Source organism: Aotus nancymaae, unplaced genomic scaffold, assembly GCF_030222135.1.
Source record: "Aotus nancymaae isolate 86718 unplaced genomic scaffold, 86718_ANA_hifiasm-v0.15.2.pri h1tg000016l, whole genome shotgun sequence".
Classification (NCBI taxonomy): domain Eukaryota; kingdom Metazoa; phylum Chordata; class Mammalia; order Primates; family Aotidae; genus Aotus; species Aotus nancymaae.
In genome coordinates, this window is record NW_026988428.1 from 33,265,510 (window position 1) to 33,285,701 (window position 20,192).

Consider the following 20,192-nt stretch of genomic DNA (forward strand, 5'->3'; position numbering starts at 1 on the left):
TTGGAAGATTGTCATGTAATGTGTTGATGAAAAATGCCAACAGGATAAACACTCAGCTTCTCTTTCAAATAAAAAGTTTCAATTTTATGAAAGTCAAAAAAGTATTTTTTAAAAGGAGAAATAGGTAAGAGAAAAAGATTATCAAGAAATTTGAGATTATGTATCACATAAAGTCATGTAGGTTTATGATTAAGATTTTGAAATTTTTCCTGATGCCTCATTGATCTTAGAAAAGTTATGTCCTTTTACTGCCATTTCTTTTATTTTATTTATTTATTTATTTTTCTTTTAGACAGGGTCTTACTGTGTCACCCAGACTGGATTGTAGTAGTGCCATCACATCTCACTACAGCCTTGACCTCCCCAGGCTTAAGGGATCCTCCTACCTCAGTCTCTCGAGTAGCTGGGGCTACAAGGTTTGTGCCACCACGCCCAACTAATTTTTGTATCTTTTGTAGAGATGAGGTTTTGCCATGTTGCCCAGGCTGGGCTTGAACTCCTAGGCTTAAGCAATCCTCCTGCCTCAGCTTCTCAAAGTGCTGGAATTACAGGCCACCTTGCCCAGCCCAGAACTTGTTTTTGATGTTAAATCAAGCTTAGTCTTACCAAAGGCTTTCAAGTCCTTATGTTTAAAGGCCACACATAGATGCTGAAAACTTAGGAGCCGTTTTACGAACCGAACTATCTCCAAAATATTATCTCCAAAAATATCTTAAAAATGTAGAAATAAAGGAATATGTTAATGTAATATGTATTATCAAAAACGTACATAGCACCGTAGTTCTAAATCATTCCTCAGTTTTTGAAAGGTTGGTACATTGATATCTAATTTCTATACTAGTATTTGATGCTATGGTTCTTAATTTTTTTAATTTAAAATTTAACTCTCACCATCTGTGAAAATAATTATAGGTTGAGTATCCCTTATCTGAAATGCTTAGGACTAGAAATGTTTTAGGTTTTTGATTTTTTTTTTTTTTTTTTTTTTCAGATTTTGGAGTGTCTGCAGAAACTAGTTGAGCATCCCTAATCTAAAAATTCAAAATCTAAACTGCTCCAGTGAGCATTTTCTTTTAATATCATGTCAGTGCTCAGAAAACTACAGATTTTGAAGCATTTTGGATTTTTGGGTTAGGAATGCTCAACTTGTAATAACATATGAAGAATATTTTGTTGAACATGTTATGTTATTGGATTTTTTAAATCTTGATTTCTTTTCTACAAAGTAGATATTTTTAATTGTTTTACTGAAAATAAATGTATGTCTTAGGTTAAGCAGTTTGCTTAACGTGACATAAGTTGCAGACCCAATATTTGAAGCTGTGTGTTCAAACTCACTAACCTATGATTTTCATCTCATACCTCATTGATGGCTCACTTCTCCCACTAAAGCTTGACAACGCTAGAGACTGTTGGTACATGTCACATTACAGACAGTCCCCAACTTATGATTGTTCAACTTAACAATTTTTTGACTTTATGATGGTAGAAAGTGATACACATTCAGTGGAAAACATACTTTGTGTACCCATGCAACCATTTTGTTTTTTACTTTCAGTATAGTGTTCAATAAATTACATCAGATATTTAACATTTCATTATAAAATAGGTTTTAAGTTAGATGACTTTGCCCAACTGCAGGCTAATGTAAATGTTCTGAGCATGTTTAAGGTAGGCTAAGCTAAGCTTTGATGTTCAATAGGTTAGGTATATTAAATGCATTATCAACTCATGATATTTTCAGTTTGTACATGCCTATAATCCCAGCACTTTGGGAGGCTGTATTTGTCTGTTCTCACACTGCTAATAAAGATATACTTGAGACTGGGTAATTTATAAAGGAAAGAGGTTTAATTGACTTACAGTTCCACATAGCTGGGAGGCCTCACAATCATGGCTGAAGGCAAAGGAGGAGCAAAGTCCCGTCTCACATGGCAGCAGCCAAGAGAGCTTTGCAGGGGAACTCCATTTATAAAACCATCAGATTTTGTGAGACTTACTACCACAAGAACAGTATGGGGGAAACCAACCCCATGATTCAGTTATCTTCACCTGACCCCACCTTTGACATGTGGGGATTATTACAATTGAATGTGAGATTTGGGTGGGGACACAGCCAAACCATATCAGAGGCCAAGGCAGGAGGATTAATTGAGTCCAGGAGTTTAAGACCAGCCTAGGCAACATAATGAGATCCCATCTCTACGTAAAATAACAAAATTAGCTGGGTACAATGACATGTGCCCATAGTCCAGCTACTCAAGAGGATCGTTTGAGCCCAGGAAGTGGAGGCTGCAGTGAGCCATGGTCGCGCCACTGTACTCCCACCCTGGGTGACAGAGCAAGACCCTGTCTCTAAAAAATAGATATATATATTTTCAATTTACAATGGGTTTATTGGGACATAACCCCATTGTAAGCCAAGGAACATCTGTATTATTTCCTCTTCAGCTTAAAGTCTATGTAACAGAGAAACCCCAATGTAGGATAATTTAGGTACTAAGGAACTTAGTCATTATGAAACAGGTTAGAATGGGAAGGACCAGGATTTAGACTGAGCCTATGAAAGTGTTTTTTAAGTTCAATAAAGTAAAACTATAAGAATACTCCATCTGAATATCCAATGTGCTTTTGATTTTGTGATTCAGAAAGTCCTAAATCACTATTATTATTAAGTCACAACTTGTAGTGTCTTGTGATTCTGGTATTCTTCAAGACCAGCCTGAGCAACATAGTGAGACCCCTGTCTCTACAAAATTTTTTAAAAAATTAACCAGATGTGGTGGTATGTACCCTTAACCCCAACTACTCAGGAGGCTGAGCAGGAGGATTGCTTGAGCCCAGGAGGTCAGGGATGCAGTGAGCTATGATCATGCCACTGCATTCCAGCCTAGGTGACAGAACAGGACCCTGTCTTAAAAAAATATATTATCCAGGTACAGTGGCTCATGCCTGTAATCCTAGCACTTCGGGAGGCTGATGCAGGTGGATTGCTTGAGGTTAGGAGTTTGAGACTAGCCTGGGCAGCATGGTGAAACCTCTATCTCTACAAAAAATACAAAAATTAGTTGGGCGTGGTAGCTCACATCTGTAGTCCCAGCTACTTAGAGGGGTGAGGCAGGAGGATTGCTTGAGCCCAGGAGGCAGTGGCTGGCAGTGAGCCTTGATGGTGCCACTATACTCCAGCCTGTGTGACAGTGAGACCCTGTCTCAAAAAAAAAAAAAAAAAAGATTCTAGCTTTTGAGCAAATAAAATCAAGTACAAACATTTTCTGAAAATATTATTGAATGGTTTAGAGTATTATCCCTTGAAATAATTGAACTGTGGAATTGTCAAGAGTTGTGTTTTCCATTTTATTATTATTTTTCCAATGCAACAATCATAAACAAATAATAATTAACAATTTTTTGATACCAATGAATTATTGAAGGCAAGAGCTAGAATCTGTAACTGCATGTTAGATACTTGTATATTAATTAGGGGCTTTCTTCAAATGATAAACACAATATGTGTTAGAAATGTGAATGGTGATACTGCAATAACAACTATTCCGAGCAACTAAATTATGCAAAAGCTTTAGAATACATTGGCTGGGTGCAATGGCATATGCCTGTAATCCTGGGCAGGCAGATCACTTGAAGCCAGGAGTTTGAGACCAGCCTGGCAACATGATAAAATCCCATCTCTACTAAAAATATAAAAATTAGCTGGGTGTGGTGCCCTGTGTCTGTAATCCCAGCTACTCAAGAGGCTGAGGCAGGAGAATCACTTGAGCCCAGCAGGAGGCGGAGGTTGCCATGAGCTGAGATCATGTCATTGCACTCCAGAGCAAGACTTCATCTTAAAAAAAAAAAAAGCTTTAGAATAAGTTGAACAAGTGTGAACATGGTGAGAAGTCCTGAAAAGGAAGGAAGGAAATATAGAACACTTAACACTTAGCTGCCAGTCTGTCTTTTTCGTTAATAGTATGGAGCAGTCATCCAAATCTATCTTTCATGATTGGAGAAAGGATGTGGAAATTCTCAACACTGAATAAGGCACAGGCTTAATAAGAACTAGTGTTTTCCCAAACAGGGTACCAGCAATGTTTAGCTGAATTTCATTAGCAATTTTAGAATCCAGTCTACCAGATGCTTGATGCTTATTATGGCATATTTCCATTCATGAAAGCCTGAGAAAAGCTTAGTACCCTGAGGTATTGGAGTGAACAAGGTAATAAAGAGTCTGAATGAGCCTTTTATCACTCTCTGGGAGGACTCATTGCTTACCGTTCTGGCATCTAAAAACCATTACCTCACACCACAGGTGCTTTTGAACCTCTTGGCCACAGATACATACTGGGACCACTGTTTAGCTCAAAAACAGATGGGAAAACTTTAGCTTAAATTTCTGTGTCAAAAGTTGTGTTTCAATAGATTATTTTTAATTGTAAAAAATGCCTGTGTTGTTATCATTATATGTAACCTATTTTCCACTTTACACTCTTCCCACCTTCTCCATTTATTTTGTGATGCCAACATTTCACTAATTTGTTATTATGAAAACTTTCAGATGTATAGAAAAGTTGAAAGGATAGTACAGTGACAGTGTATTTGCTCTGTGTGTGTATAATATTTTGATGGAACCATTTGGCAGTTCCAGATGACATGTCATGCCTAAATGCTTTAGCATAACTGACCTAAAAATAGGTCATTCTTCTATACAACCATAATGCCATTATATAATTTCCTTTTCTGATATGCTTTTAATAAGAAATTTACTATTAAATTTTGACCTTTATTCATTTTTTTTTTTTTTTTTTTTTTGAGATGGAGTTTTGCTCCTGTTGCCCAGGCTGGAGTGCAGTGGTGCAATCTTGGCTCACTGCAACCTCTGCCTCCTGGATTCAAGCGATTCTCCTGCCTCAGCCTCCCAAGTAGCTGAGACTGCAGGCACGTGCCACCACGCCTAGCTAATTTTTGTATTTTTATTAGAGATGGGGTTTCACCATGTTGGCCAGGATGGTCTCGATCTCTCGACCTCGTGATCTGCCCGCCTCGGCCTCCCGAAATGCTGGGATTACAGGCATGAGCCACCACACCTGGCTCATTTTCGTATTTTAAAGATGTGGAAATTTTAATGGAAAATTATAAATGTTGATCAACCTTTTCTCTGAGAATTATATCAGCATCGGTTAACTAGTTGATTCTTTTGTTTAACACTGGGCTGACATCACAGGACCTTTCACTAGATGTTACCCATAGATGGCAACATGACAAACAACAAGCAGAAAGAAACAGAAGGTCTTACTGCTTTTCATTGTTTTTTAGCATGGAAACATAAGCTAATATATTTGTTTTATTTTAATTTTTGTGGGTACATGGTAGATGTATATATTATAAGCTAGTATTTTTTTTTTTGACTGGAGGGGTTATATGGTTGTCCATGCACTGTCCTATAAATTTCTTGTGATAACCACTGAGTTAATCAAGAAACAAAGTTTATTTAAACACTAGTCATTCTCACAGGGAAAAAAAAATGCTGTCACAATGTACTAGCACAAATTGCCACACAAAAAAAATCTGATTGTGTTGATGCAGAGCTTGCTAAAAGTGTCATCTGACATTCTACTTCTCATAATAAAGATTGTAAGCTGCAAAAGGCTTGTTTGCTGTAGTCTTTTAATAAATATTTTACAAGCTTTGTCAGAGACAAAGGATTTGTCATTTGATGGACACAGTGTCTGCATCTTAAGGTGATTTGGCAACAGAAGAGAGGTAATGTCAAACTGTAGGCCTGGCAGCTCCTGTCTCAGTTGTGCTTTTGTTTTGTCTTTTAGGTATTCCAATGCTGCTAGAGTTCTTGGAGCAAAATATTGCCAAGGTTTGGGAAATGCTTTCTTAGCAAAGTATTGCTACCCCACAATAATTGTATCTTCTCTCCAGTTTGATGCTTTTGGATTAATATACCAACCAAATTTGTTTAGTTATAAGTCTGTTTATTAACATCATACATAATGATTATCAAATCTATGTTCTCTGGCACTTCCCTATAAAAGATTTGCTCCTTGAGGAAATGATCCTGCCTTAGACATTTTTGTACATCTCACACTGTAGTCTCCACATTAACTACTTTGTGCTAACAATACTATGTATTGAGCTAAATTGAATTAGAGAGAGAGCAACAGAGAGATAGAGAGAGAGAGACTGTGTGTGTGTGTGTGTGTGTGTGTGTGTGTGTGTGTGTATGATTACAACCAGAAACAAGAGTGGAACTTTTATTTGCCCTGTAGTTATATTCTCCTTCAAAAGGAGAAATGAGAATGAACTCCAAATTTGAAGAAAGTTGGAACAATCCATGTTTGTGCAAGTATTAAAATTCTAGATTTTTTTTTTCTTTTTGCCACCACAAAGCAAAGCAATATGGTAAGGAAAATTCTTTGCATCCAGAGGTTGAATACTAGAGAGTAACCTACTGTTTCCTTATACATTGAAGGCCGTGGGCTCTTTTATAACAACATGGAAAAGCTTTTTGTGCCTGTAAATCATTTACATTTGCAGTGGAAAAAAATTCTAATTGCCTATTTAATGTTCTTTTTCTGTAAAAAGCCTACCAGAAATCCGTAATTCCATCCTTCCTAATTACTATTAAATGTTTCTCAGAAACTAGCACACTATATGTCTATCTTTTGACTATTTTGCAGTCTAAGTACTAAAATGTAAGTGGACTTGGCTCAACCATGGTCATCTGTTAAAGATATCCTAATCATGGATAAGTTTACTGTGCCCTAGTGGGGATATTGCTTGGTAAAAATAGGTGCAAAGCCATCAAATTTTGTAACCAAAATATAAATATAGAAAGTATGTGAGTGCATATATGGTTAAGTAAGTAATTTTTCACAAGAACTTTTGCTTTAGCACAGCTTACTAAAAAATATGTTTTGTAGCTTGCTACTGCCATCTGCTGGTTCTCAACTCTTAGACATCTAGCGATCGGTGTACTACAATGTGCCAATATTGCAATATAAAAGGGAATTGGGTCTGTTTATTTTATTTATGGGAAATTCTTAAAATATTATTTGTTGAGAGTAAGACATTGGAATTTTTATGTGGCCCATACAGCATTTCTTTTTAATATGCTTTTAGCAAACAAACTCACCCGTCTTTCTCTACTATTAATAATGTGCTAATTTCGTATTTGAGTTTCTGATCAAACCTTTTATTCCTTTGTCATCTTTTCCTAGTTTAATGGATCGAGAAGTGGCATTGCTTGCTGAAATGGACAAAGTGAAAACTGAAGCAAGTAAGATGATTGATCTTTAATTAAAGTTACTACCTTCATAAATAGTAGGTACCTGCTTCCCAACCCTCCTAACAAAAGTTCAATATAAATGCCATAATAAGAGTTTATATATTTAAATAATCTTAAGCAGTTGTACTGCACTGGCATATGAATTATTTGAGGTGAAATAACTTTAAAGAGTCTGATTTAAAAATATTTCCAAATCTTAATATTTTGAATGCAGAGTTCAATGTATAAGAAACTGCATCATGGTGGCCAGGCACGGTGGCTCATGCCTGTAATCCCAGCACTTTGGGAGGCCAAGGCGGGCAGATCACCTGAGGTCAAGAGTTCAAGAACAGCCTGACCAACATGGAGAAACCCCATCTCTACTAAAAATACAAAATTAGCTGGGCGTGGTGGCGCATGCCTGTAATTCCAGCTCCTTGGGAGGCTGAGGGAGGAGAATCGCTTGAACCCTGGAGGCAGAGGTTGCGCTGAGCTTAGATCATGCCATTGCACTCCAGCCTGGGCAACAAGAACAAAACTCCCTCTCAAAAAGAAAAAAAAAAAAAAAAAAAGAGATTGCATCATGATATCTGCCACCAGGGTTTTATTTTATTTTGTTTCTTCCTCCAGTGTTTAAGCAATTCCATTGGGATTTGGATTTTTCCCACTTGGAAAAGAACCTTTAGCATAATCAGAGAAGACTTCATTAGATTGCCTACAATTGAATGTATATACTCCTATCATTACCTATCTCAGAACTTTCTTGGTTTTCTCAGTTTGTAGAACAGTCTTCACTCAGTGTCTGTTAGCAATGGATAAGAGAAAAGTTAGTGAATTGAAGATTCAAGATACCATAACTAGGGTTTCTTGAAAGCTTACTAAAATAGATTCTGGAGGAATGGAGTCTAATTTCGGTGATTGCTGAGGTTTTTTTTACAGAAAAAAACATATCTATTTTTTTGATCATTCCTGTTAAGTGTTAGGTTAAACATACACAGCTACACGAAGACAAGGGAGTGCCAACTGCAATATGTACAATGACATTGATTTGGGGCATTTCAGTGGCAGGTTTTACCTTCCTGCATTGAATGCCAGATTTATTATTAGGAAGGTTGTTTATTTTAACCCACCCTCAAACTGGTAAGAATAGAAATACTGGGCTAGGTCGAGATCATGACTCACGGTTAAATCACTTGTGTGTGTGGTTATGGGCCAGAGGAGGCAGTTTTGAAGCACTGAAATGACTTCAGTTTTGGTCCATTCTAACTTGAAAATTTGAGAATGTTGCAGAGATGCCTTCCACTGTTTTTCAGAGGTGAGATTTTGTTTACATTGAGCAATATGCCTTCAGTTTATAAATTTGACGTTTCAGTCCATTCTTATATCTGTATATTCTCTTTTTGAAGATGGAAATTCAGATAAACTAAAACCATTAAGAAGACATATTTCTTACTTTTGAGAAGAAGGTGGTTTTAGATCAGGCATGGTGGCTTATGCATATAATCCCAGCACTTTGGGTGGATCACCTGAGCCTAGGAGTTTGAGACCAGCCTAGGCAACATAGTGAGACCTCATCTCTACAAAAAACAAAAAGTTAGCCAGGTGTGGTGGCATGTGCTTGTAGTCCCAGTTACTTGAGAGGCTGAAGTGGGAGGAACACTTGAGCCCAGGAGGTCAAGGCTGCAGTGAGCTGTGATAGCGCCACTGCACTCCAGCCTGGGCAATAGAGCAAGACTCCATCTTGAAATTTTTAAAAAAAAGTGCTTTGAAAAATTTTAATGTATCTTTTATATTAATAGAAAATTTAAATAGGCTAATGTAGCAAACTCCCATCACTCAGCTTCAGCCAGTTATCAATTTGTGGCCAATCTGATTTTATCAAATTCAGCGCTCAGAGTTTTACTTAACTTCATCAGTTTTATATCTTTAGCTCTTTTCTCCCTGAAAATCCTGGTTCTCAATAACACCATATAATTACTTCAGTGCTATCAAGAGGTGCTTCTTTTTATTTTTTACATATTATAATTTTATGAAGTAATTGATAGGTTTGTAGTATTTCAGTCTTTTCCAGTGTTGTATAATTAGGTCCTCTAGTTATCTGTTATGTGCAGAAATCTTTATTCACCTCATTTTTGCCATTTTGAGAGCTATATAATTTTTTCTTAGAATCACTGAATGCTAGAGCTGAGAGAAACTGAAGCTGATACAAATGGCAAATAGTTTTTATCTTGGGAGCTAAACCAATAGATCATTTGTAACTGTTGGGCTTTGGTGTTAATAAATTTTTGTAGGCATGCTCCTGTCTCCTGAGAAAATAGGCCCTGGCTGATTAGTGTGACTTGGGTCTGGGCAGCCCATGTGTGCATCTCTGTGGCAGTTGGGCCAAGTAAACTTGCTGTAATATCTGGTGTAACTCTTTAAAACTTCTGTTTTTTCTGACATGAATTTGGCTAATTCCTCAGCATGTTACAGAATTCTATGTATATCAGTTAGGGATTGAGTTTGACTACATGAAACAGAGTGGCCTAAGTAAATGTGTGTTCTTTTCTCTCAGGAAATGAAAAGTACAGAGGTAAGCAACCCAGGGCTGGCAGGACATTTCCAAGATGACATTAGGGACCCAGGTTCTTCTGTCCTTCTGCCCAGCCATTCTTAGAGTGTGCTTATGGTCAAAAGATAACTCCTTAGGGTCCAGTCGAGATAGGATAAAATGTTACATGCTAAGACTCCTTTAAAACACTTTTTTGTAAACCCTGCTCTTTTTGAGTTCTGCTTATATCTCAGTGGCAAAACCATATCACATGACCATTTCGGCTGTGGCAAAGCCAGAAAATAATAGATTTTTTTAATGTAATTATGTTGATACCCAACAACATTGGATTTCTGATAGCCCTGGATGTTCCTGAATATAGCTATGTTCAGTCAACTAATGGTCTTTGCTACAGTCCTCCCCTACCCAGTATCCCTCATTTTTCTAAAATGAGAATATGTTCACTACCTCCTCAATGGCAATACCTCCAAAGTCTCATCTAGTTAGTTAATATTCAGCTAAAAGGCCGGGTCTTCACAGTAATTTCAGATCTTCCAAGGATGGAGTCTCATAAACTGGAAGAAAGGCTAAATGCCCCCTCTTCCAATATTACATCGTTAGAGAAAGAAGAGGATATTTATAGTAAAAATTCCCACTGGAAAAGCAATGATCCAATCATGTTGGACAGGAAAGAATAGCAGAGTCCTTTCTCTGGTAGTAGAGAACATTCCCTGGGTGGTTTATCTGCTTCCTGGGAGGATTTCTTTGGTCCAGTTTCCACTGTAGCCATTGTCTCTCTGGGAGATTTTTATTGTCTGTTCTCTGCCTTGACCATATCCAAGTTGTATATTAGGAAGCATGCCAGAGAAGGTGGTTCTTAAAAGGGTGCAACAATCTAAATACCCATCACTAGGGAACTTGGTAGATAATTGTGGTATAGCCACATACTGGTTGGCTGTTAAACAGAATGAAGGTGATCCAGATGTATTAATAGGGAATAAACTTAAAGATATATTAAGTAAAAATAGCTGAGGTAAAGGAAGACCATGTGTATGATATGCTTAACTTTTGTGAGAAGGGAAAAAGGAGAGATATATATGTATACATGTTGTATATATATAGATAATATTTGGAAGTGTACATAAGAAATGGTGAACAGTGGTTTCCTCTGGAGAGGAGACCACAAAATCAGAAATAAGAGAGATGCTCTTGTCATTTTATACCCAATTATTCTAGATGAAATTTTTTATTATCTGTGCATATTTCCTTTTAAATTTATATGCATCTTGATAAAATTTTTTTTGACCAGGAAGAGAAATGACATATGATTTATGAGTGTTTGTGATTTATAAAAAACATTTACCACTTAACTAGCTTCAGAGACCCAATGGAAGGTGGAGACCAGACTTTTAATATTTTCATTTTCTGGATGGATAAGCAACTAAACCTTTGGCTGACCAAATACCTACTTCAAGGCTTATATTTCTAGTTCTTTATCCTATTTAGCAGCAACATAAGATTCACACTCACTTTTCCTCTACAGTGGAAATTTTGCTCAGCCGACAAAAGAAGGCTGAACTTCTAAAGAAGATGACTCATGTGGCTGTTCAAATGTCAGAGCAGCAATTGGTTGAGCTCAGAGCTGATATCAAGGTAAAACTTCTTTCTGCTTTCTGCCTTTCTTCTTACCCTCAGGGGCTAAAGTAGGAAATTTTCATAATTCATGGCCATATCTAATATATTGAACTCATGATCTTCCTTTCCCAAACCTGGCCCCCTTCCAGGTCCCTTTCTCTATAAATGGTATTGTCGTCTACCCAGTTGTCCCAACTGGAAACCTCAGGAAATTTCTCCATTTTCCCCCCTTAAATCTATCAGCAGACCCTGTCCATTTGACTAAATCTCAGATCTGACCATTTCTTTTTATCTCCACCACCACCATTATGATCAGGTTGCCTCCATCTCTTGCCTGGACTTCTGTAAGAGCCTCTTAACTGATTCTGTTCATCCATTCTGTGTCTGCCCCACCCTCCATGTATGTTCCCCACACTACATCAGTCTGCTTCAAACTTTCTGTTGCTTTTAGGATACATACTGTAATCTTTAATCCGGTCTGAAGGGCTGTGCAGTCTTGCTCTGCCATTACCCTCAGTTCACACCATGCCCCCTGGTCCTCCGCCCTCAAGCAGAGGCTAGAGGCCTCTCCACTCCACAGACATACATATTCCTTCCTGCAAGAGGGCCACTGCACATGCTTTTCCATCTGTCCAGATGCTCTTCTCCCTGCCTCCAAGCACAGATACCACTCTTATATTTATTTATTTTTTTTTTTTTGAGACAAAGTCTTGCTCTGTCACCTAGGCTGGAGTGCAGTGGCATGATTTCAGCTCACTGCAACCTCTGCCTGCTGGATTCAAGCAATTCTCCTGCTTCAGCATCCTGAGTAGCTGGGATTACAGGCACCTGCCACCACGCCCAACTAATTTTTATATTTTTAGTAGAGATGGAGTTTTGCGATGTTGGCCAGTTTGGTCTCAAACTCCTGACCTCAGGTGATCCACCCACCTGGGCCTCCCAAAGTGCTGGGATTACAGGTGTGAGCCACCACTCCTGGCCCAGTTACCTCTCTTGACCTCCTCATCCTTCCTGACTTCCCCATCATACCTCCCCATTGTGTGCTTTCAGAGCACAGTTATGATTTTATATGCATTTGGTTGATTTGTCTTCCCCACTAGATAGTGAACCTCACAGTGGCAGGCAGGAGCTTCTGTCTTTCTAAGTGCCTAGCATGGCACCTTGGCATGTAGTTGGTCTTTTGTAAGCAGTTAGTTGACCAATTCTGATTTTATAGAGAAAATTTATCTTTGAGATGTTTGTTGTAATCTATTTATAGAAATTACTTGGGCTCAACATTTTATACCTTTTAAATTCTTTTTTTTTTTTTTTGAGACAGAGTCTCGCTCTGTCACCCAGGCTGGAGTGCAGTGCTGCCACTGCCGCTCACTGCAACCTCTGCCTCCCGGGTTCAAGCAATTCTCATGCCTCAGCCTCCCAAGTAGCTGGAATTACAGGCATGCACCACCACGCCCTGCTAATCTGTGTATTCTTAGTAGAGACGGGGTTTCACCATGTTGGCCAGGCTGGTCTCGAACTCGTGACCTGTGCAGAGCAAGGCTGTGCAGTCTTGCTCTACCATTACCCTCAGTTCACACCATGCCCCCAGTCGTCCGCCTTCAAGCAGAGGCTGGAGGCCTCACCACTCCACAGACATACCTGTTCCTTCCTTCGAGAGGGCAGGAAGTGATGCACTCACCTTGGCCTCCCAAAGTGCTGGGATTACAGGCATGAGCCACTGCACCTGCCCAGTGTTTCCAAGACTAAGCATGTGAACCTGAGGGAAATTAGGATATTCATAGATAGTTTTGGTCATTGGCATTCTAAATAATTGTTTACAAACTGCGAGCTGTAACAAAGGGAGTTGGCCTTCTCCACACCTGTGCTCTTTACCTCTTCTCTCTCTGAACGCATAAGATTTATTGTTACTCTGAGAGAACACTTGCTGCAGAGGCTGTACAACAGTCTCTATAAAATAAAAACAGAGGTGGAAGATCATCCAGGACCTTACAGGAATCCTTGCTATCGTCTGACCCAGTGTTAAGACCTGTGAAGTGTTATTGTTCTCTTACTGCCTCCCCTTCAACTCTTTTGGGGGGAACTAGCCAAACAATACAAATTTTCAGTTACCGTTTACTGTTTAACTAAAACTATATGATCAAATTTTATAGAAAGGCCTCCTCACATTGATGCCAGTCAATCTCATTCAACTCTTCAGGAGAAGCCGGAAACCCCTTTGGAATTAGATGAGAATTCTGGCTCTCACAGGCTTCATCTGTTCCTCTTCCCACGTGGCTGAAAAGCTGCTAGAAATATTTCTGCAGGCTGACTAAGGATCTGTTTCTCTCCACTTTTTCAGTGTACTGAAGTGGGTGCTGTGCAATTTAAATGTCTTATTTCCAGATCATTTTATTTCCGTCATTCCTATTATGTCTTTGACTCAACAAACCCTAGAATTTGTTTCAGAATTAATCTCAGACTGATATTACATGTCTGAAAGTTTTGTTACAAGAGGTTCATGTGCTTTCCTAAGCCACAACATACTCTGAAGCTTTAGGAATTCGAGGCCAAAAGGTCATTTTTCTCTCTTCTTTCCCTTTCAGTGCTTCTGGATGCTTCCCGAGAATTCTGATGCAGTGGTATTAGGCCACCTTCAGTTAAGAGGAGTGCCCGGGGGGGTTCAGTTCTTCCAAATTATATATAGGCCTTTCACTTTTCTTTTTTATCTCCTTTTCATCTGGGAAAAAAAATTTCAGTCTACATTGTTTATTGTAGACTAGATTCCAGTCTACATTGTTTATTGAAATAGACCATCAGAGGCACTTTATTCCTGACATGTTTCTAGTCCCATGATTTTTGTAGCATGGTTAGTTTTTTACTCTAGGGGTTGCTTACTTCTCAGCTCAGTCTGCTTAAAAGGATTAAATTATTTGCAGCATAAACTTCTCATTGGCAAAGTTGACTTTTCACATGAATGATTTTCCATCTCAAGAAATTGTTCCTATTTCAAGGACTAAGAAATCCTCTTTTATTATAAAGAGATGAAGTGGGTTTCCTAAGGAAGTTCCTATTAACACCAAACCATCTATCTAAACGGTATCATTGTAGTACCTTGTAAACATTTTGCTGCTTCTGTTTCTATATAAAATGGAAAGATGTGGAGAATAGCCAACAGGAGAAAGATGGCCCTCAGGCCAGACACCGTGGCTCACTAATCCCAGCACTTTGGAAGGCCAAGGCAGGCGGATCATGAGGTCAGGAGATCGAGACCATCCTTGCTAACATGGTGAAACCCCATCTCTGCTAAAAATACAAAAAATTAGCTGGGCATGGTGGTATGTGTCTGTAATTCCAGCTACTACACGTACTGGAAGGCTGGGGCAGGAGAATTGCTTGAACCCAGGAGGCGGAGGTTGCAGTGAGTGGCAATGGCACCACTTCACTCCTGGTGACAGAGCAAGACTCGGTTTCAAAAAAAAAAAAAAAGAAAGAAAGATGGCCCTTTACTATAAAATCTTCCTCCTTTTTTCTTTCTCTATAGTTTCTCTTGATTTTACCTAATGGGCTTTGGCCATCATGTAGCATTTCATAAACTTACAAACTTACCTTTGGGCTCTTGAGAAAATGAATGAATTTATTGGATCACCCAGCATTGGTCATGTGATGGCCATTTAATAAACTTTGAAGCAGTAAAAAGAAGATAGTTGAAAATGATTGTTTTATCTGTATAGTAAGTTGTAGATTCCCTGGATGATGTTTGTCTAACCTGGAGGCCATTCTTTGCCCTTTTCCAGCACTTTGTTAGTGAACGTAAATATGACGAGGATCTGGGACAAGTAGCCCGGTTCACCTGTGATGTAGAGACCCTAAAGAAGAGCATTGATTCATTTGGACAAGGTGAGATGGTGAGAGGTTCTGGGCACTACAGGTGGTGATTATTAATTAAAGGTTGACATGCTAATTGTCTTTACCACTGATTCTTCATTAGTGCCTCTTGTTTGCTTGTTTTTTGAAAAGTAATTCTGGGATGCTTATGAAATTCATGGATGCAGATACTTTGAACTCTGAGGACAAGTATTTGCCAGCTCCCTAAGTGTGAAAGACTGTTTTTTCATGCTGAATGGAGAGGTGCATGATATGTGGTGTAAAGAGCATGGGCCCTACAGTCAGACCAAGGTTGAATCCCTGCCTCTGTAGCAACTTCTTGGAACCTCATTTTACTCCTCTCCAAAATGGAGATAACAGGTCAGGCGCCATGGCTCACACCTGTAATCCCAACAACTGGGAAGGCTGAGGCCAGAGGATCACTTGAGCCCAGGAGTTCGAGACCAGCCTGGGCAACAGCAAGGTTCCATCTCTTCAAAAACTTAAAAAAGAAAAAATTAGCCAGGTGAGGTGACACATGCTTGTAGTCCTAGCTACTTAGGAGGTAGGGTGGGGTGGGTTGGGTGGTAAGGGGAAGATAGCTTAAGCCAGGAGTTTCAGGTTACAGTGAGCTATGATTGCCAATGTACTCCAGCCTGGGCAACAAAGCAAGACTGTGTCTCTAAAAAAATAAATAAGCTAGGCACGGTGGCTCATGCCTGTAATCCCAGCACTTTGGAAGGCTGAGGCAAGCAGGTCATGAGGTCAGGGATTCAAAACCAGCCTGACCAACATGGTGAAACCCAGTCTCTACTGAAAATACAAAAATTAGCTGCATGTGGTGCTGTGTGCCTGTAATCACAGCTACTCAGGAGGCTGAGACAGGAGAGTCACTTGAACCCGGAGGCGGAAGTTGTGATGAGCCAAAAGCGTGCCATTGCACTCCAGCTGGGCGACAGAGCAAGACTCTCTCTCAGATAGATAGATAGATAGATAGATAGATAGATAGATAGATAGATAGATAGATAGAAGAAAATAATACTTGTCTTGCTTGGCACATAATAGATCCTTAAATAATCACACTAAAACTTAGGGGAGTGCCTGTCAGGTGAGTTTCTAGTGACTTGTCAAACCCTGAACTCAGCTTCTCTGTTCTTTCTGTCTAGTATAAAAGTGAAATATTTAACCTATGGGAACAATTATGAACTCATCATTAGTCCAGGCTTAAAGCTAAGAAAAAAATCTAGAAGAGTAGTTTTAAACCACTGAATTCTAACACTATTTGAACTGAAAATATTAATGTTTTTTCAGTTAGATAAGTACTTTGAATTTGGGATTAATTTTGCAGAAAGAAATTTGCTAATATACATGTTTGTTGTAAAGACTAGTTCTGGCCGGGCGCGGTGGCTCATACCTATAATCCCAGCACTTTGGGAGGCCGAGGTGGGTGGATCACAAGGTCAAGAGATCAAGACCATCCTGGTCAACAAGGTGAAACCCCATCTCTACTAAAAATACAAAAATTAGCTGGGCATGGTGGCACATGCCTATAGTCCCAGCTACTCAGGAGGCTGAGGCAGGAGAATTGCTTGAACCCAGGAGGCGGAGGTTGCGGTGAGCCGAGAACGCGCCATTGCACTGCAGTCTGGGTACAACAGCAAAAACTCTGTCTCCAAAAAAAAAAAAAAAAAAAAAGACTAGTTCTATTCATATTTAACTGATCTTATTTATACCTTGTATCATTCAAAATTCTTTAAAAAGGATTTAGTAAAGATTTAATTTATGTTCCTTTTTTTCTTTGTAAAGGCTGTACTTTAGAACATTTCTTGCATAGGAAACTGAACATATGGCCTATACTATTGTTCCCAAGCTTAGGCAGCTGCTAGAACCATAGCCAGGAAGTTAGGTAGTACCAAATCCAATCCCAAGAAGCCGTTAGCTGGTGGGGGATGGGTAACTTTGATCTTAAACTGTTCTCTTGTCTAAGAATTCCTTTACAGAGCAGTGGGGCTTTGGATGGAGGAAGAGGGCAGAAGGGAGATTTTTCTTCCCGTTACCAATTTTTAGGTTTTTCTTTGCTCGAATAGACAGCTCTTTATCTTAAATTGCTCGTTGTGAAATTGAGAAAGCAGAAACCTTACCCATTGTACTGTTTCATCATATGATCATATATTCCTCATATTTCTGTCTCAGTGTCTCATCCAAAGAACAGCTATTCAACCAGATCCCGATGTAGCTCAGTTACATCTGTGTCCTTGAATAGCCCAAGTGATGCCTCTGCTGCTTCCTCTTCCACCTGTGCCTCTACTCCCAGCCTTACAAATGCTAACAAGAAAATCTTTGCACCGGGAGAGACTCCTGCAGCCATAGCAAACTCCAGCGGCCGGCCCTACCAGCCACTTCGGGAGGTAACCTAGCTTCTACACTGTGTTAGGAAGAAAACCCTCCAGATTGTCAAAGCTTAAATGCTGATAGCTCAGTATATTACCTTCCTCTCTTTATTCTCATTCCATGCCTGTTTTGAATCCCTCCAGCCCAAGTTAGTTCCTGAGAAAGCATTAGATACGTATGTTCCAAACTGTCAGCCAGTTTAGATTTCCTGTTGCCAAGAACTGCTGACTTTCTTGTGTTGGCTGTGATCCCTGCTGTTGTAGATAGTATTGCCTGGTAATTAGTCACATGGGGAGTCGTGCACCCATCTCAAGGTAGACAGGCACCACAAGTGGCAGTTTCACCAGTGTGCATCTGAAAGCAGCAACTCCCTAGAAGCACAATGTGGAATTTACAGGGAAAGAAAGAATGAGCTGGTAGGGATGGGGGTAAAACACTAGTAAGTTGAAGAGTAATCCATAGGTTCTTCTCCTGTTTGAAGAATAAATACAAGAGCAATCCAAGGCAGTACTGTCAGTAATTCTTCAGAACTCATATGACGTTGGAATTGGAGGACAAAAATAAAATCCCACGCCATAAGCTTTCCGGATTATAATGTGAAAGATGTACTGAATGCCACAGCAGCATGGTTTAATCTGTAGTTCATGACATACAGCAAAGCAGGCCATAGTGATGTTTACTTTATTATTCCAAATGTTTACTATCTTTACCAAATGCCTTTTATCTGCAGAGTTAATATACTTGTCCAATTGAGGGCTTATAACAACTCAGAGAATATTCTTTCTTCCTTATCTTTCTTCTTGTGTCCAGCTAAAGAAAAGTAGATTCTCCAGTGAAGAGCCTGGGTGTGAATAGCAAGGAAAGATGGATTAGTTCTGAAGTAGTGGCTAGCTTGGATTGGCTGACAGAATTCTTTGAGTCTTGAGAGATAACTGAGTCCCAAGCATGTAATGCCACAATTCTGCTTTCAGAATACTCCTGTAAAGTGAACAAATGGGGTACCATAATGCTAGAGCACCTTGAACATTGTATTCTTTTATCTTTAGGTATTGCCAGGGAACAGACAAGGAGGACAAGGTTACAGGCCACAGGGCCAAAAGTCCAGTGACGCTGTGAACCAAGGGCGAGGAGGACAAGGTTACAGGCCACAAGGCCTAAAGTCCAGTGACCCCGTGAACCAAGGGCGGCATGACAGTATGGGTCGTTACAGAAACAGCTCGTGGTATTCATCTGGTTCCAGGTATCAGAATGCTCCATCTCAGGCACCAGGAAACACCAGTGAAAGAGGCCAGACTCACTCTGCAGGGACCAATGAAACTGGAATCAGCATGGAGCCTAGCCCACCCACACCTTCATTCAGAAAGGGACTCCCCCAGCGCAAACCCAGGACCTCTCAGACTGAAGCTGTGAATTCTTAAGAGAGAAATTCCAGTTGGCCTCTCTCCTCTGTCACACACAATTCAACTTGATAACTGGACTTTAGGAAACTTATAGTTAGATTTAATAACAAAAAAGTTTATGCATATCACTTTTTGTGCCATTCTAAATATTTTTGGTTTCTTGTCTCCTTATTTCCTCTTTACCATTTTTGGAGGGGAAGCTATTCTTTTTTCCTTGATCTTTCCCAGTGATATGGATTGAATCTGGTTGGTCATTTCCACCAGGAATCAGAGGCAGCAGCTGTTGTCAGGTTTCGGCCTTCCAGTTCACCCCGCCCTGTCCAGGCTGTCTCAGGAGGAGGTGAATCAGAGCTAGTCACCTTTCCAATCTAAGCAGAAGCCACAGGTGCCTGCCAGGTTCCATTCAAACAACTATTTGACCAGGAGAGGCAATGATGTATACTGCACTGGATTTGCCAGAGAAGGGAAAATTTAATTAGTGAAAAGGAAAGAACACTAGGAAACATCTGAAAACCTGCCTCTATTCCAGAAAGTGCCTGAGATTTGACACTCAAATCAGTGGTCAGTCTTCTGTTTGGCACTAGAGCTTAACCTGCAGTTTCTTCAAAATGCCTAATCCCTTGCTTCCTATTACCTTAGACTGCAAACCAGTCTAGGCAAGTCTATGGGAAAGTAGCATTTAATTAAAGTTTTTTTTAAAAAAAGCATTTTTCTGTTTTGTTTGGAGACTTTTTTTTGTTCTCTCCCTTTCCTGAATCCTGTTCTGATCCTGAACCAAATTTATAGCAATATAATTAGTGTTAATTGAAGGCATTACTCATCAAAAATTGCTGCAATCAATCTTTATAGTTGAATAAATAAAAACAACTGCATAAATATTCCCACATTTGTTTCATAGCAGCAAGTGGTTTCATTTCATTATGTTTTTCTTTGGGCCTCATGGGGGTAGAAGTCACTCAGACAGCTTGTTCCAGGATTAAATGAGGGTATCTGATTCCCAAGTCATTTGTCCACCACCACTGCTTAGCTTCAGGACCAAATTAAAATGTGAAAGCCAGGATGAGCAAATGCAGTTGTTCCTAGTGAGAAAAGACTGTAGGATAGGGAATGGTGACTTTCCAAA

The 20,192-nt window shown here is 39.5% G+C and overlaps 1 protein-coding gene across 4 annotated transcripts in view; it reads left to right on the forward strand.

Annotated features, from left to right (window-relative positions):
- The window catches only part of SPATS2 (spermatogenesis associated serine rich 2), a 140,373-nt gene extending 120,420 nt beyond the window's left edge, over nucleotides 1–19,953 (forward strand). For all 4 annotated transcript variants that reach the window (XM_012441363.2, XM_012441364.2, XM_012441366.2 and 1 more), the window contains 5 exons: nucleotides 7,224–7,282; nucleotides 11,344–11,453; nucleotides 15,209–15,311; nucleotides 17,472–17,686; nucleotides 18,716–19,953. In XM_012441363.2, coding sequence (XP_012296786.2) covers nucleotides 7,224–7,282; nucleotides 11,344–11,453; nucleotides 15,209–15,311; nucleotides 17,472–17,686; nucleotides 18,716–19,087 — 859 coding nt within the window. In that variant the 3' untranslated portion in view covers nucleotides 19,088–19,953. The remainder of the gene's footprint in view (nucleotides 1–7,223; nucleotides 7,283–11,343; nucleotides 11,454–15,208; nucleotides 15,312–17,471; nucleotides 17,687–18,715) is intronic.
- Nucleotides 19,954–20,192: the final 239 nt, after the last annotated feature.